This window comes from Canis lupus, chromosome 21 (assembly GCF_048164855.1).
Source record: "Canis lupus baileyi chromosome 21, mCanLup2.hap1, whole genome shotgun sequence".
Lineage (NCBI taxonomy): Eukaryota > Metazoa > Chordata > Mammalia > Carnivora > Canidae > Canis > Canis lupus.
The window spans coordinates 16,518,472-16,536,646 of NC_132858.1; the positions used below are offsets into that span (position 1 = coordinate 16,518,472).

Genomic DNA, 18,175 nt, shown 5'->3' on the forward strand with positions numbered 1-18,175 from the left:
AGTCCTAGTTTCCATACATGACATGGATCCCATCAGTAAGAGAGAGAGCCATTTGGACTAGAGAGAGTGATAGAGAAGAGAGTGCATCCCAACATCTTCTGGGAGTGATAAAGTCAGGATCACTTAGAATTGTTAAATCAGGAGAAAACATTTTCATAGATTGTTGGAAAGATTAAAGGCAGAGGAAATAAATACTCATATGAGACATCAGAAAAAGCAGAATGGCGGCTGAATCCTGTGTATTGGAAATAAAAGTTACAACAAAACAAACCAAAGCACTCAAACCATTTATTCTAATTAACTGAATATTTTTGAGTTTCTCTAACAAAATAAAGTGCATTTAAATATAACATTTCATTAAAAAACTGAATAAATTGATTGTAAAACCCCAAATACATTTTTTCTTAAAGATTTATCTATTTATTTGAGAGAGAGCATAAATGGGAGGAGCAGAGGGAGAGGGAGAGAGAGAGAAAATCTCAAATAGACTCCATGCTGAGCATAGAGCCCGACGCAGGGCTCAGTTTCATAACCATGAGATCATGAACTGAGCTGATCCCAAGAATTGGATACTTAACTGACTGAGTCACTCAGGCATCCAACATCTTTTTCTTATTATAAAAAAGGAAAAAGATGCAATAGGTAGAGATGATTTGAATATTACCCAAAGGGAGATCAAGAAAATAGTTTATGTGGATGAGGTAAAAACAGAAATGAAAGAAATAAAAAATAGACCTTGATAAATATAATGAAATCCATGTTTTAATACAACTGAAGTGAAGACACTGAAATCCAATACAATTCTTGGCATCAGGTCAATGATATATTTGGTACAAGGAAAATTATATAGATCTGCAATCTGAAAGTATGTGTTCCTCACCCAGCTCCATTATGAAAAACCAGATGTGATACCAGGCTTTCTCTCCAAAGCTTACTCCTCTTTTTTTTTAAGTTTTTAATTGTAATTATAGTATAGTTAATATCCAGTGTTTTATTAATTTCAAGTATGCACTAGAGTGATACAACCCTTTCAAAGAGCAATAAATTTAAATGACAAAGTCTTTAGACTTTAATAACATCTGATCAACTTTTTATAGTTAATGTATAATCTTTTCCAAAAATGTAACTTTCTTAGAATACAGAAACTCCAAATATTTTGGGCTTAATGCTGAAGCCCTAAACTTGCAAAGGAGTAGAAAACAGAGAAATAACACTTATTAACTTGTAGGATGGACTTTTGCACACATTGCTTTATCTCACCTCGTAGCTATTCTCACAGATACCAAGTGTCAGAGCCAATATTCAATTCCAGCTCTCCCTCAGAGAGCACGCACTTTTCACCCTTTTTCATTGCTGCTTATTATACCTTGGCTTCATTCTGCAGTTGATTTCCCTTCCTAGCTCCCCACTGAAATAAAACAAAACATGACTTTTTATGTATTTGAATATTTTTTAAGTTGCTAAGACTAGAGAAACATTATGAAATAAGGAGTAATCTGAAGCGGCATCTACATTACATGACTAGCAAAATAAACTTAAAAGAATTATTATTTTCCTTATTGTACCAAAATATAAGCCCCCAGAGAATTGAATAAGTCAAGTGTTTTCTGGCCCTCTATTGATAAATTTTATCTTATTTTATTTTGAACTAGTCTGTTTTCTGACATGAGAAACATGAGCACACACATCTGCTTGGAGCCTTCTTATTACTTTTACAACAGAAATTCATTATTTTCCATTACCTTTGTTTCATTCCAGGAAGTGGTGTTTTCCAATTCTTAGATCATGCCTAAATCTAGTTTGTGAAGAATGCATTCTGTTCACCTATACAATAGACAACAAGTAAAGACTTTAATATTGAGGATTTCAAAGCATATTTGACCTGGTTGTTTTAAGTTTCACATCCTAAGTATTCCACAAATTATCTGAAAATTTCTCTTACCTATAGAACAGCAAAGGCAGATCTAGGTACATTATAAATATGGTTCACTTAGATTGTTTATATGAACTTACTCAGCTGTTTAGAAACCCTACAGGGAATGCTCCAACAGGAATATGCCTTAATTATCCTTGGTTCAAAATAACAACACAAGGATTTATTCAAATGAAAACTAACTTCTCTGAGAACCAATTTCCTCATTTTGGCAATATAAGCAATTTTTTAGAGTCAATTAAACATGTACATTCTTACTCTGTTCAAATTATAAAGTATGTGGTTTTAACAAACATTTAAAAGTATGCATTTTGAACTTATTGGAAGATCATTATTCAAGGTAATAAAAAAAGTTCAAAAAATCCCATAGAAATGTGGGGGAGACATTAAAAGTTTAAAGCTCTGTGGGACTTGCTAAATCATGTAATTTTGTGAATCCTGAATGTTTACTAATCTAATATTTTGTGAATCTAATGTTTACTCAGATTAAATAAAATTGGTTGGTTGATAAACTGATGTACTCATATGCAATTCACACACACACACACAGACACACACACACACACACACACACACCTAGGATCAAAATTGAGACATTTAACATTTGTTGACCTAGGTCTACTGGGAGGCCCAGTAGAATTTTTATTTTTCTTTAACTTTTTTGGAGGGGAGAGTCTCTGTTCTTATCCATGCTTAATCAGTGTCATGAAGGAACCATGAGACACTGAAAAGATCTCAGAAATACGCAGCACGTACTCCCTTTGAAAAGGACAGGGCTTCACTTAGAATAAAATGCTGAGAAGCATGTCAGTCGGGTAGGTAAATATACTAGGAATGAAAGTTTCAACAAAGGAGAGTCTTCTGGAAGGTGTAGGACCCAAAAAAGACTGTTAAAGCAGTACGCAAGTCTAAAGTGTATTCTTTAGAAGGCAATATCTGCTTAGACTCAAGAAACAGCAGGAAGGCACCCCGATGTTTCTAGCAGCAATGTCCACAATAGCCAAACTGTGGAAGGAGCCTCGGTGTCCATCGAAAGATGAATGGATAAAGAAGATGTGGTTTATGTATACAATGGAATATTATTCAGCCATTAGAAATGACAAATACCCACCATTTGCTTCCACGTGGATGGAATTGGAGGGTATTATGCTGAGTGAAATAAGTCAATCAGAGAAAGACAAACATTATATGGTCTCATTCATTTGGGGAATAAAAAATAGTGAAAGGGAATAAAGGGAAAAGGAGAAAAAAATGAGTGGGAAATATCAGAAAGGGAAACAGAACATGAGAGACTCCTAACTCTGGGAAACGAACAAAGGGGTGGTGGAAAGGGAGGTGGGTGGGAGGGTGGGGGGACTGGGTGACAGTGCCTGAGGGGGGCACTTGATGGGATGAGCACTGGGTGTTATGCTATATGTTTGCAAATTGAACTCCAATAAAAAAATTAAAAATTAAAATAAAATAAAATAAAAATAAAAAGCCCTCTGCATTAAAAAAAAAGGAAATAAAGAAACAAAACAGCAGGTAGAAGGTACTCTTTAAAGCTTAGCTCTGGGACATAGAGGAGCTGTACAATAGTATTTCAAGACTATCATAAAAACCTGAGAGTGATTTTTTGAACACAAAACTGGAAAAGCTACCTTGATGTGTCTCCAACTTCACATGTTCCTCCTTCTGACAGTCAAAACACCCATCGTATTGACACAATGAAGGAATAAAAGGGTAACTACTGAACTCCATATAATTATATTAAAATTGCAAAAGGATAAAATAATGGTCAAAAATTACCAAAATCAGAGCATGGAATAAGGTTAGAAGAAATCAAATGAGGGGATCCCTGGGTGGCTCAGCGGTTTAGCGTCTGCCTTTGGCCCAGGGTGTGATCCTGGAGACCTGGGATCGAGTCCCGCGTCGGGCTCCCTGCATGGAGCCTGCTTCTTCTCCTGCCTGTGTCTCTGCCTCTCTCTCTATCATGAATGAGTAAATAAAATATTAAAAAAAAATCAAATGAACTATATAAAATACATCTTAAAATAATATAAAACAAAATTTTAAAAAATGACTAACAAGAAAATCAAATGTGTCAGAAATGAGATAAGACATCAGAAAGATGTGATATATGTGAAATATGATACAAGGAATTCAAAATAATAGACCAGAAAGTAGAAATAAAACAAAAATTCAGTAATCAAGAGTAATTTAATACAAGAATTGGCACTAATAGCATAATTAAGGGAAGTGAAAAGAAACAAGGATGAAGAAAAATCAATTTCAAGTAAAGAAAAAGAATAAAAATTTTTAGAAACACACCTAAAAGCACTAAATTATAATTTTCAAAACAATAGAAATGTGTCTCATACAAATATAAAACTGACACATAGCGAAAATGTATAACTAGTTCATTAATGGGTGTATCAATAAAATGAACTAGTTATTTAAAATTTTATTGAAGAAAATGTACACGGAGAAAAGTACACACATCTTAAGTATACAGCTTGATGGATTTTTTGAGAGGGGAGGGAAAGAGGGAGAGAGAACCTTAACCAGACCCCAGGTCCAGCACGGAGCCAATGCTGGGCTCAATCTCAGGACACTGAGATCATGACCTGAGACAAAATCAAGAGTTAGACACCAGGCCAACCGAGCCTCCCAGGAGTCCCAGCTTGATGAGTTTTTAAGTTGAACATACCCATGTAAACAAGCCCAGGAAGTAGAACATGGCCTGAACCCAAGGAGCCTCCCGTGTTCTATTTTTCAGTCACTATCTCCCCTGCAAAGATAACTACAGTATGAAGCAAAGACTAAATTATGTAATTATTAGTTTTTTTAAAAAGTCAGTTATTACATTTTAATATAAGTACAGAAAATCTACCAACTATATGTGTCAGTTACATGAATTTTAATAGACACACACAACAATGTAACAACAATCATGTTATGGGTGCTAGAAATATTCTGTATTGTATAATTGTGGAAATCCCTTGTTAATTTCTGCAAAAATGCTTTTTTAGTTTGAACTAGGGCCGCATTGAATATATAGATCATTTGTGATTGCATTTAATTAATAGATCTTTTATTTACTATTAGGGTAACTATCATAACAGCTTCCTTCCTTCCTTCCTTCCTTCCTTCCTTCCTTCCTTCCTTTCTTTCTCTCTCTCTTTTTCTTTCTTTCTTTCTTTCTTTCTTTCTTTCTTTCTTTCTTTCTTTCTTTCTTTCTTTCTTTCTTTCTTTCTTTCTTTCCTTTCTTTCTTTCTTTCTTTCTTTCTTTCTCTTTCTTTCTTTCTTTTTCTTTCTTTCTTTCTTTCTTTCTTTCTTTCTTTCTTTCTTTCTTTCTTTCTTTCTTTCCTTTCTTTCTTTCTTTCTCTCTCTCTCTTTCTTTCTTTCTTTCTTTCTTTCTTTCTTTCTTTCTTTCTTTCTTTCTTTTCTTTCTTCTTTCTTTCTAATTCAAATTCCATAACCAACATTCCCTATCTATTAATTTAGGCTCCCTAGGTACTGAGCTTAGGCATCTATGTATTTTAAACAAATTTTTGAATAATTTATTTAAGTACATAGCCAGGAACAAACTTATAGAGGAGTGTTTAAGTTTCCCACAACAATAAGACCCTGACCAACACAGAAAGTTCGACCTCTATCTCAGCCAGATCTCAATATCCTCTTTTATTATATAGAATATTAAAGCTATATGTATATGTCCCATCTCTGCTTTCAATACTTCCCATTTATGTATTCATATTATTTTTCCCTAGTAAACTCTTAGTGAGCTTAAATATCTCTCTCATGACACTTAGAAGTATAGCACTTTAAAAGTTAAATAAATATGGTAATCTTTATTAAATGATTATGAAGTCTATCATACCTTATTTTGAGATAAATAAACAGGTTATAATTTCAGAAAGAAAGAAGTGGATTTTAGAAAATTGAAGTCATAAACCGAATGACACATAACTATTTAGTATCAGAGCCAGGATTATGTCCTGTAGCGTTAGATTTCTTTTCCAGCTCTATGCTTATTCTTTTTGCACTGAGGATTCTTTTCTACCAGAGCCCAAAGTGCATTCATGTAATCATTTTATCATTTAGTTCATTGTTCCAGAACCATTCATTTACTACAAAAAAAAAAAAAAAACACATGAAATTATCCAACATTTAGATCCCAGAAAATAATTAGTGTATTTTCTCCTTGGAGCATCCCTGTGGACTTCAAGAAGAAGCTTTAGAACATGGTATAAAAGTCTAAATGCTTGTGTTCATAGAATACCCTAAATGAGTGAGCAGTTCATTTCCACAGGTGAGAGAAAAGGGTTTCTTATGAATTACAACATATCTCAGAAGCCAAAACATTGAATCTCCAACTAGATTCTATGTTTTGATATTTAATCTGAGACAGAAATTTCTAGTTAACTTAGAGCTGAATTAATATTTAATGAGGGAATTCTGGGGAACATCGTAGGGATAATAAGAAAGACTACTTACATATTTAGATCAATAGTTTTGTAAGTTAGACATTTGATTTCATTTTTTTGATGGAAGATAATAGTTGGAATAAAGGTAGTAGAAATAACGGACTATATTATGAATTTAGGAAAATTATTAAAAGGAGAGGAAATTAGCTGCCAACCAACCATTGGGTACATGCCATTTGGGATCATAATTTTTTTAATGAAAGGATATAAATGAATTTTAAATTTGTTTTACTAGTTAGCTACTTGATGTAGAAGCCAGCTCTGTTTTGTTTCCTTTTTTGTTTTTAAATCATGCTCTGCTCAAACTTGATGGTTTGCATAAGAATTCAAACACATGAAGATGCTATTTTGTATTGTTTCTAAGAAATAACATCTCCAGAATTATGACATATCACAATGAACTTGCAACATGGTTAAATAAATGGACAAAGTTTAAAGTATGAGACAGAGAAGCTTGTCTTGAATCCTGGCTTTGCTGCAAACTGTATGACCTTGGGCAGGGTATAGGTCGGGCTGTTTCTCAAGTTTTCTCATCTGTAAAAAGATGCTAAATTATTTAGTTTGCAGGTCACCATACATATTAAATAAGATAATGTACACAAAACTTCTAACTCTTAGTAGCCACTTAATATCATGTGCTTGCTGCTATCATAGCTTTCCTTTTCAAGCTTAGCATTTATAATACTGTTCTTTTTTTATTTATTTTTTATTTATTTATGATAGACATGTGAGAGAGGGGGGGGGGGTGGGGAGAGGCAGAGACACAGGCAGAAGAGAGGGAGAAGCAGGCTCCATGCCGGGAGCCCGACGTGGGACTCGATCCCAGGTCTCCAGCATCACGCCCTGGGCCAAAGGCAGGCGCGAAACCGCTGAGCCACCCAGGGATCCCCCTATAACACTGTTCTTATTGGATGTACCGTACTTTATGTTTTGGAACTGTATTACAGGTGAAGATTTGACAATTTTAGTCTTCCAGATTGGTCTATTTTGTTAAAATTGATGGTCCATATTTTTGTCTATCTAGTCCTTATTTCTTAAAGTGAAATTAGCTAGATATAAACAATTATTTTTCATTTCCTTAAATATTAGTTGGTGGAAGTTTGTTTGAAGAGTATGTTGGAAGATGTAAACTCCATGGGTTTTTTCTTCCATCCCTCAAGTTCCCTAGAGTGAAGTAGGTAATTGCTCTACTGAGACATTATTTGGATTAAAGTATACCTTCATCCACAAGCCACCTTCTTGCACTACAAATAAAATCAGAGAAATTATAAGAAAAATTTTATGGACAAAATCATTAGAGGAAATGTAAGTAAACATACTGCTATTTTACTGACATGCTCAAAGACAATGTAATGACAGGTATGCATTTTTTAAGATGCCTGATACCATAAAATATTGGGATGGTCAGAAAGGTCCACCCCATGTAACACACTGAAATTAAGTCTAACATCCCATATTGTACTCCTTTGGGAATATTTTAAGATTAAATAATTTTTACATTGTTTTTCTCATTTAAATGTATCCCAATTTTGTGATATACATATGGTTGCTCCCATTTTAAAAATTGCATGCACATACATAAAAAGGAATTTAACACACATTCTACAAACTCTAGGACTAGTACTCAGGTATGTAATTTTTATTATACTTCTTTCAGATTTTTTAATTCCTATATTCATTCATCTTTGAGGATTTTAAGATGATGCAATATGAAACCAGGTGGGAGAAAATTTAGCAATAACTAACTGGAAATTAACTCACTTATCTCAATTATTGGCATAGATTTTTAACATGACAAATTTAGCCAACAACATAATAAAATAATTTCTTTAATTTATGCAGGGCAGTGCATCCACTGGAACCTAACTTCCAAGCCCATCACCACCAAGGATCTCAACATACTTTCTTAAGAAACAAACACAAGGATACATAGGGTATATTCTCTTTTCAAAAATACTATCTTTAAATCCTATAAATAAACTCTAAAATGCTAGGGTTTCCATCAGATTTAAATTTATATAGGACTCAGATGAAAAATGTGACTGAGGCCACCATGTTTATATTGATGGGCTTCACAGATGATTTTGAGGTGCAGGTCTTCCTATTTTTACTATTTCTAGCAATCTATCTTTTTACTCTGATAGGAAACTTGGGACTGGTTATATTGGTGATGGGGGAATCTCGGCTCCACAACCCCATGTATTATTTTCTGAGCGTTTTATCATTCCTGGATGCCTGCTATTCTTCAGTTGTCACCCCAAAAATGTTGGTCAATTTCCTAGCAGAGGATAAATCCATTTCCTATCTCGGATGTGCAGCACAGATGCTTCTCTTCGTTACTTTTGGAACCACAGAATGCTTTCTCTTGGCTGCCATGGCTTATGACCGCTATGTAGCAATCTACAACCCTCTCCTGTATTCCGTGAGCATGTCACCCAGGGTCTATGTGCCACTCATCGTTGCTTCCTATGTTGGTGGCATTTTGCATGCTTCTGTACACACAGTGGCCACGTTCAGCCTATCCTTCTGTGCTTCCAATGAAATTAGACATGTCTTTTGTGACATCCCTCCACTACTTGCCATTTCGTGTTCTGACACCCACACAAACCAGCTGCTGCTCTTCTACTTCGTGGGCTCTATTGAGATAGTCACTATCCTCATTGTTCTGATCTCCTATGTTTTCATTCTCTTGGCCATTCTGAACATCCATTCTGCCGAGGGGAGGCGGAAAGTCTTTTCTACATGTGGTTCTCACCTAACTGGAGTGTCAATTTATCATGGAACCATCCTTTTCATGTATGTGAGACCAAGTTCCAGCTATGCCCTGGACCATGACATGATAGTGTCAATATTTTACACGATTGTGATTCCTATGCTGAATCCCATCATCTACAGTTTAAGGAACAAAGATGTAAAAGCAGCAATGAAGAAATTGTTTGGTAAAAATTGGTGTATCAATAAAGTACACTTTTCACATTCACCATTAAATTAAGAAAAAATAAGAATAATATATTGTCTTAATATTAAAATGATAAAAATATTTTGTTTTATTTGTATCTTTTCATTCTTGTTAGGTACTTTTATATAAAGATGATAGGCCTCCACCTTTACAGTTTTCATACATGCAGAAAAACTGTCATTATTTACTCCCTAATACATTCTGAAATACATAAAAGCGCATACACACACACACACACATATATAATACACACGCACACACACACACCTCTGCTGATACTGATGGTCTTAGTTTGCTAAGAATGCATAACAAAGTGCCACAGACTGGTGGCTTAACAACAGAAATTTATTTGTTACAGAATCTATAAGTCTGAAGGTAAAGGCAGGATGAGTTTGTTTAAAGCCTCTCTCCTTCACTTGCAGATGACAGTTTTTTTGTTTTTGTTTTTTTGTTTAATAGCAGTCTTTTCTTTCTGTTTCCACATGGTCATTCCTCTCTGTGCTTCTGTGCTATGATCTCTTTTTATGACATCAGTCATATTAGATTAAGGTCCTCTTCGAAGGTCCTATTGCTAAATAAAGTCATATTCTGAGTATGCGGATATGAATATTGGTATATATATATGTGTGTGTGTACATGTGCACACTAGTATATATTTATTTCATATAAATATATTTACACATACACATATATTCATTATATGTAAGTATTTCTATACATGCAGAGTCACATATGCATATGATCTTTACTTCAAAATGTGTAGTATTACCTTTCATCCTCATATGAGTCAAACTCAATAGTCTCCTGTCGTTACAATTCTTAAAACATTTCTAATTACATCTGACTAATTTGTGTAAATACCACCCAGTTGATAGCAAAACCACAGCTCAGATAATCCCAAGCCACTGCCCTAGGGTCACTGGCATCTGACTCCTGATAAAAGCACTCTACTTCATCCTTAAATCTTTGCATTGGCAGCAGGGACCACAGATAGTATATTTAAATTTCCGGTGTCACTACCAGACTGCGTGTAAGAGTGCAACTCTCCCCTTTTTGTTATTTCAAAGTGTGGAAATTAAGTCCATGGTTTTTCCTCACAGAATACAGAAGGTAGGCATTAGCACTGATCAAGGTCATAGTTAAACTCAAGAATGACAAAACACAGGCACAATGCAGGGAATAAGATACAGCTGGCTGTTATGCTCAGCCCCAGCCCATCTTTATGAGGTTTCCTTTTTAACGTGGTACACTCAGCTTTGGCCCTGCTTTATTTTGACCACCACCACCCTGTGACACCCTTACAGATGCCACCACTCCTCAATGCCCAGACCCAAGAACCGAGGTACAGAAAAGCATCCTGACTGTTCTCATGTTTAGCACTGCTTCCAATAGACCTCATTTCCATTGCAAGGACATGTGTCCTTCAAAGTTAATTAATTTTTAATTAATTGTTAAGTAGTTGTGGTTTTCCATCCCTGCCTCCTTAATTTTATCATTATTATTATTTATTTTTAAGTGTTAAATCCCTTTGGTTCCAATAGGATGATCTCCTTAGAAGTAGAGTACAACTTAAGGATATTTCCCTAAAGTGGGATTGTTCAGTTTAAATAACACCTAATTATACAAATATAAATAATCTCTTACAACAACATATATTACACACACACACACACACACATCATTTTTCTGCATATTTTTCTTCTGTTTGGAAGGCTTTCCTGGTTGCCATTCACATGACTCCTTTTTAAAAATGTTTTTTCTTAGGATTTCATTGACTACGTTATAATAATTACAATTTCATTGTAATTCCATTGGCCAGCCTCATTTTCTTTGCATATGATTTATTGCCTGATCAATTTTCCAGATACATATGTTCGGAATATTGTCTGATACATATTGTTGCTGAATAAATATTCCTTAAATTAATAAATATTTTACATAAGAAACTGTCAAAAACATTTTTCAACTCAATGAAGGATGCTTGTGAAACAAGATAGAATGTTCCATTTAAATATTAGTTACTGTTTTAGATTTTCTAGTTTATTTTTTTCCTTTAACATAGGTTTTTAAAATTTAAAAAGGGAATTACACTATGACCCAGAAATTGCACTACTAGATATTCACCCAAAGGTTACAAAAATAGAGAATCAAAGAACATCTATAGCAACCTTATCAATACTAGCCAAACTACAGAAATAGCCCATATGTCCATCAGCAGGTGAATGGATAAATAAGATGTGAAATATTACTCAGTCCTCAAAATAGAATGAAATCTTGCATTTGCAACAACATGAATGGAGCTAGAGGGGATTATGCTGAGTGAAATAAGTCAGTCAGAGAAAGACAAATACCATATGATTTCATTCATACGTGGAATTTAAGAAACAAAACAGATGAACATAGGAGAAGGAAAAAGAAGAGAGAGAGAGAGAGAGATATTGAGAGAGAAAGAGAGAGAGAAAGAGGAAGAGAAGTAAACCATAAGAGACTCTTAAATATAGAGAACAAACTGAGAGGTGATGGAGGCAGGCAGGTGGGGGATAGGCTAGATAGGGGATGAGTATTAAGGAGGGCATTTATTGTGATGAGCACTGGGTGTTATATGTAAGTGATGAATCACTAAATTCTACTCTTGAAACTAATTTTACCACATATTAACTAACTAGAATTTCAATAAAAACTTGAAAAGAAAAAAATAAATACAATATTTCTTCTTTCTAATGGTCTACTCTTTTTTTTTTATGATAGTCACAGAGAGAGAGAGAGAAGCAGAGACACAGGCAGAGGGAGAAGCAGGCTCCATGCACCGGGAGCCTGATGTGGGATTCGATCCCGGGTCTCCAGGATCGCGCCCTGGGCCAAAGGCAGGTGCAAACCGCTGCGCCACCCAGGGATCCCTGGTCTACTCTTTTTTAGCTTTCTCATTTGGGTACAATTTTCCAATGAATAGTGTGTCTGTAGAGTCACACATACTTTAGTCATAATTTTATTATCAATATTTCTGATTTTTCCCATTTCTTTTTGACTTAGGAATATCTTAGTAACATTAAAAGTGCTTAAGTGGAATAGTTTGAGAGTCTTTAAAAATTTTTTATTCATTTCCAAATAGAATAGAATTTCTTAAAATGTTCTTTATTCAGATTTTAATTTTCACTAATATATGGGTGTTTTCAGAAATGCTGCCCCTACACTTATAAAAAGAGAGAATTGTCAAAGTCAAAGCTTTATACATACTTACCTACAAAAGCAATCTTATTGAATGTTTAAGCCTTTATGTCCTAATTAATGTTTTCTTCAGTGAAAATATTTAATAGAAGTGTACTTAGTTTCCTAAAGTTATCAGGCTTCTTTTCATTTCTCTCTTTGCATTGCCTGTACAAGAAGTTTCCAGTCTGGGATGTGTGGCTTCATTTCTGTTTGCATAGGTAACATTCACTCTGGAGTGTCAGAGCCCAAGTGGAGGCATCCAACTTCAGAGACCATGGGATGTGGTTACCCCCAGAATGCAGGCTCAAAGCAGCAATCAAAACAGCCTTACTCATTTACAAGAATGGCCCTGGCAAATTGATCATTGTATTTCTAGAAGTGAAATAGATGATAAATACTAAATTCTGACTTTATTTGTATAAGCATAAAACTTCTGGGTTAAGTGAACAAAAGTCTAACTTGAATCACAAAAACAGAGTCACTTGTCCCTCAGTCAACTGGTGAACTCTGGGAGCTTATAGTCCCTAGAACCTCTTGAATGATGGGAGGCCAGATACCCTTGAGGGAGGATCCCATTATACTACCTGGAATTTGAACTATTAACCTTTCTCCAAACCTTCTCCAGGGGGACTCTGGACCTTTACCAGGGTAACTGTGCATTGGTGAAAAGGAAACAACCAGACCCTTGAGAACTACTGGGCACTAGTTCTAGACTGATGATGATTCCAGAAGACCCAAAACATTGCTGTCTGTTTGTGTGTTTGTGGCCCTACAGTCAAGGGTTTGTGGAGGTCAGTTGGTCAGTGGAGTTGTACTTCTGGCCCATCTCACAGTGAATCCTGTGTGTTCCTGGAATATCCTGTGGTTATTTCTCCAGTTCCAGAACGTCTAATTGGGATAGAACAACTCAGCCCCTTGGAGAATCCCCACATAGATTCCCTGACCTGTAGAGTAAGGGTTATCATGTTGGAAAAAATCAACTGGGAGCAACTATAACTTCCTCTACCAAAAAAAAAAAAAAGTAAACTATAATCAATGTTGCATTTTGAAGGGAAATGAGAGATTAGTTCCACCATTAGTTCCACTTGAAGAATGCAAGAGGGGTGATTCTATTACATCCCCATTCAAATCTCCTCTTTGGCCTGGGCAGAAAACTGATAGGTTTTTGAGAATGACAGAGAATTATCATAAGCTTAACTAAGTAATTATTCCCATCGTTGCTCTTGGACAAGATGTGGTTTCATTGCCTGAGCAAATTAACACATACGTGGTACCTGGTGTGCAGCTATTGATCTGGAAAGTGCTTTTTTCTTCATCCAGTTTCATAAAGTTTACCAAAAACAGTTTTCTCTGAGCTAGTAAACCAACAAACTTCATTGTTCTAGCTTGGCTCTACAGCTTATGTCATAATTTGATTCACGGGTATTTGATTGCCCTTTCCTTCCATAAGATATCCCCTGGATCCATGACATTGATGACATTATACTTATTGGACTAAATGAGTGAAAAGTAGCAACTACTCTAGACATATGTGTAAGATATTCACATGACATGAGTAGGGAAATTAACAAAAATTTGAGGACTTTCTGCTTTAGTGAAATTTCTTAAAGTACAGTGGTATGAGGCATGTCAAATATCCTTTCTAAGGTCAAGGAAAGTTTATTGCATCTTGTCACTTTTATAACCAAAAAGTCACACTAGTGGACTTCTTCCTTGAAGGCAGTATATTCCTCATTTCGTTGTGTTACCCCAGCCATATACCTCTGACCTAAAAAAAGTTGATGGTTTTTGAGGAGGTTCATGATAGAAGAAGGCTCTGCAACAGGTTCACAGTGCTGTGGAACCTTCTTTTCCACTTGGACCATATGATCTAGCAGGTCTATTGGTACTTGGAGTGACAGTGGTACAGAAGGATGCTGTTTGGAGCTATTGGTTGGCCCCTGTTGAGGAATCACCATATAGAACTTTAGCACTGTGAAGCAAAGCCCTCCCATCTTCCACAGATTACTATTTTTCTTTTGTAAAACAGATTTTAACCTGCCACTAGGTATTAGTAGAGACCGAACACTTTAGCATGGCCACTAATTTACCACCACAGCAGAGTTCCCCATTCAAAGCCTGGTGTTTTCTGACCCAACCATTGATAAATTTGGGAATACTCAGCTGCCCTCCATCATGAAATGGAAAGGTTATATACAAAATTGTGCCTGAGCAGACCTTGAAGGTCCAGGTAAGTTACATGAGGAAGTGATCCAAATACCAGAGGTCCACAATTCTTCTCTCTCTTAGCCTGAATCTGTGGCTTCTGTGGAGCTTGCTATGATTATTTGACAGAGGGAGAGAAGACTCAGGCCTAGTTTACAAATGATTCTGGATGACATGCAGGCACCACCGGGAAGTGGACAGCTGCAACAATATAGCCTCTTTCTGTGACATCCTTGAAAGACTGCAGTGAAGAAAAATCCTCCCAGTGGGAAGAACCTCGAGCAGTATAACCAGATGTTTATTTTGCTGGGAAAGAGAAATAGCCAGATGTGCAACTACATACTCATTCATGTTCTGTGGCCAGTGGTTTGGATGGATAGTCAGGGACTTGGAAAGTACATGATTGAAAAACTGGTGTCCAGAAGGCTGATCAAGATGTATGTGGATAGATCTCCCTTTCTGTGTTAAACATGTGAGAATATTTGAGTCCTTTGCCAATGCCCACCAAAGATTGACCTCAGCAGAGAAGGATTTTCATGATTAAGTGGATCGGATGATTCATTCTATTGATATCATTCATCTTATTTCACTAGCCACCCCTCTTATCAAGTAATGGGTTCATGAAGTGACTGCAGCAGCAAGGATGAGGTTTGTGCGAGCTCAGCCATAGGGACCCCCTTATGAAAGGAGGTTTACTTGTCTGAACCCATTGCTGACCATCCAATCTGCCAGAGGCAGAGATGAAAACTTAGGCCCCAATATGGCACCATTACCTGGTGTGATCTGCTAGCTACCTCATGGCAGGTTGTTTACATTGTACCACTTCCATCATTAGAGGGATATTTTGAGACTGGTTATATTGGTCATTGGAGATTCTCGGCTCCACAACCCCATGTATTATTTTCTGAGTGTTTTATCATTCCTGGATGCCTGCTATTCTTCAGTTGTCACCCCAAAAATGTTGGTCAATTTCCTAGCAGAGGATAAATCCATTTCCTATCTCAGATGTGCAGCACAGATGCTTCTCTTCGTTACTTTTGGAACCACAGAATGCTTTCTCTTGGCTGCCATGGCTTATGACCGCTATGTAGCAATCTACAACCCTCTCCTGTATTCCGTGAGCATGTCACCCAGGGTCTATGTGCCACTCATCGTTGCTTCCAATGTTGGTCGCATTTTGCATGCTTCTGTACACACAGTGGCCACGTTCAGCCTATCTTTCTGTGCATCCAATGAAATTAGACATGTCTTTTGTGACATCCCTCCACTACTTGCCATTTCTTCTTCTGACATCCACACAAGCCATACATACATACATACATGCATACATATACACACACATATATATAAAACATGTGTGTAAAATATATATAATGTATATATATGGAGTCTATACAATGTACATACATCTTATATACACATATATTCATATAATTAACCAGTTGTTGCTTTTCTCTAAGCTCTACTTTGTCTTTCCTGAGCCTTAAGTATACTATCAATGAATGTTACTATCTAATACATATCAGTATAACTTTTGGAGTTTCAGAATGGATCTTATCGTTACTATGACTGGACATAATAGAGGGAGGGAAAGATTATAATAATGAAATAAAAATAATAATTTTTATTATATAAAAGTCATGCCATAAGCCTAGATGGATGTTATTCTGAAAGAACATGGAAAGTTAATGAAATAACTTTAGGGATGTCTTGCACAGGGACCCTAGAATGGAAAAGTATCTTCATAAAGAGTGTGAAAGAGTTTCTATGAGCAGTGAGATGATATGCTAATCTATGCAATCCTGAGGATAAGCTGTTGTAGTAGTAGTGAGCGAAAATTCCACAGTGATTGACAATAATAACACACTTACATCAACAAATATTTAATATGAATCAGTTTGAACACAGTAAAAGTACAGAGATGACACAAATGATCTATATTTGTAAAATTCTGTATTGGAGGGCTGAATTATGGTTTATATGGAAATATCCTAGGATGTACAAACAGCACTATTCATTGAAACCAAGATACTTTCTTTAGTTTCTAAGCACAGAGACATAAATTGATAAGCAACACTTTGCAGATTTACTCAATGCTAATTATGTGTTTTACTTAAGAACCAATTTCTCATAAACAATTTCTTCATCGCCTCTTTTACATCTTTGTTCCTTAAACTGTAGATGATGGGATTCAGCATAGGAATCACAATCGTGTAAAATATTGACACTATCATGTCATGCTCCAAAGCATAACTGGAACTTGGTCTCATATATATGAAAAGGATGGTTCCATGATAAATTGACACTCCAGTTAGGTGAGAACCACACGTAGAAAAGACTTTCCGCCTCCCCTCGGCAGAATGGATGTTCAGAATGGCCAAGAGAATGAAACCATAGGAGATCAGAACAATGAGGATAGTGACTATCTCAATAGAGCCCACGAAGTAGAAGAGCAGCAGCTGGTTTGTGTGGGTGTCAGAACACGAAATGGCAAGTAGTGGAGGGATGTCACAAAAGACATGTTTAATTTCATTGGAAGCACAGAAGGATAGGCTGAACGTGGCCACTGTGTGTACAGAAGCATGCAAAATGCCACCAACATAGGAAGCAACGATGAGTGGCACATAGACCCTGGGTGACATGCTCACGGAATACAGGAGAGGGTTGTAGATTGCTACATAGCGGTCATAAGCCATGGCAGCCAAGAGAAAGCATTCTGTGGTTCCAAAAGTAACGAAGAGAAGCATCTGTGCTGCACATCCGAGATAGGAAATGGATTTATCCTCTGCTAGGAAATTGACCAACATTTTTGGGGTGACAACTGAAGAATAGCAGGCATCCAGGAATGATAAAACGCTCAGAAAATAATACATGGGGTTGTGGAGCCGAGATTCCCCCATCACCAATATAACCAGTCCCAAGTTTCCTATCAGAGTAAAAAGATAGATTGCTAGAAATAGTAAAAATAGGAAGACCTGCATCTCAAAATCATCTGTGAAGCCCATCAATATAAACATGGTGGCCTCAGTCACATTTTTCATCTGAATCCTGTATAAATCTAAATCTGATGGAAATCCTGGCATTTCACTTTTTATTTATAGGTACTAAAGGCAGTATCTTGTGAAAATAGGGTCCACCCAATTCTATCTTCATATTTGTTTCTTAGCAAGGTAATGATTTCCTTGGCAGTGATAAAATAGGCAGTGATAAAGATGTTGGTCCCACATGGTTGCATTTTGCTGTTAAATAAAAGAAATTATTTTATTCAGCCATTGATTATATTTATCAAGCCAAAAATATCCTTTTAAATGGCTTATTGTCTAATTCATTTTCTGTTCAACTCTTTACTGTAATTTTGCATATCACATAATCTTAAAATTTGGAATGATATATAAACTTAGG

The 18,175-nt window shown here is 36.0% G+C and overlaps 2 protein-coding genes across 2 annotated transcripts; one reads left to right on the plus strand and one right to left on the minus strand.

The window, feature by feature from the left end:
* The first annotated feature begins 8,389 nt into the window (after window positions 1–8,389).
* On the plus strand, window positions 8,390–9,394 carry LOC140613627 (olfactory receptor 5T1-like). The gene has a single exon (XM_072792060.1). It carries the CDS (start codon window positions 8,390–8,392, stop codon window positions 9,392–9,394), a length of 1,005 nt encoding a protein of 334 aa, XP_072648161.1.
* Window positions 9,395–16,869: 7,475 nt separating this feature from the next.
* Window positions 16,870–17,856, minus strand: LOC140613628 (olfactory receptor 5T1-like). Its single transcript, XM_072792061.1, has one exon. It carries the CDS (start codon window positions 17,854–17,856, stop codon window positions 16,870–16,872), a length of 987 nt encoding a protein of 328 aa, XP_072648162.1.
* Between the last annotated feature and the right edge of the window lie 319 nt (window positions 17,857–18,175).

What these genes read in the sequence shown, in the direction of transcription:
- LOC140613628 (XM_072792061.1), bottom strand. Translation starts at nt 17,856, where the DNA reads ATGCCAGGATTTCCATCAGATTTAGATTTATACAGGATTCAGATGAAA.
- LOC140613627 (XM_072792060.1), top strand. Translation starts at nt 8,390, where the DNA reads ATGCTAGGGTTTCCATCAGATTTAAATTTATATAGGACTCAGATGAAA.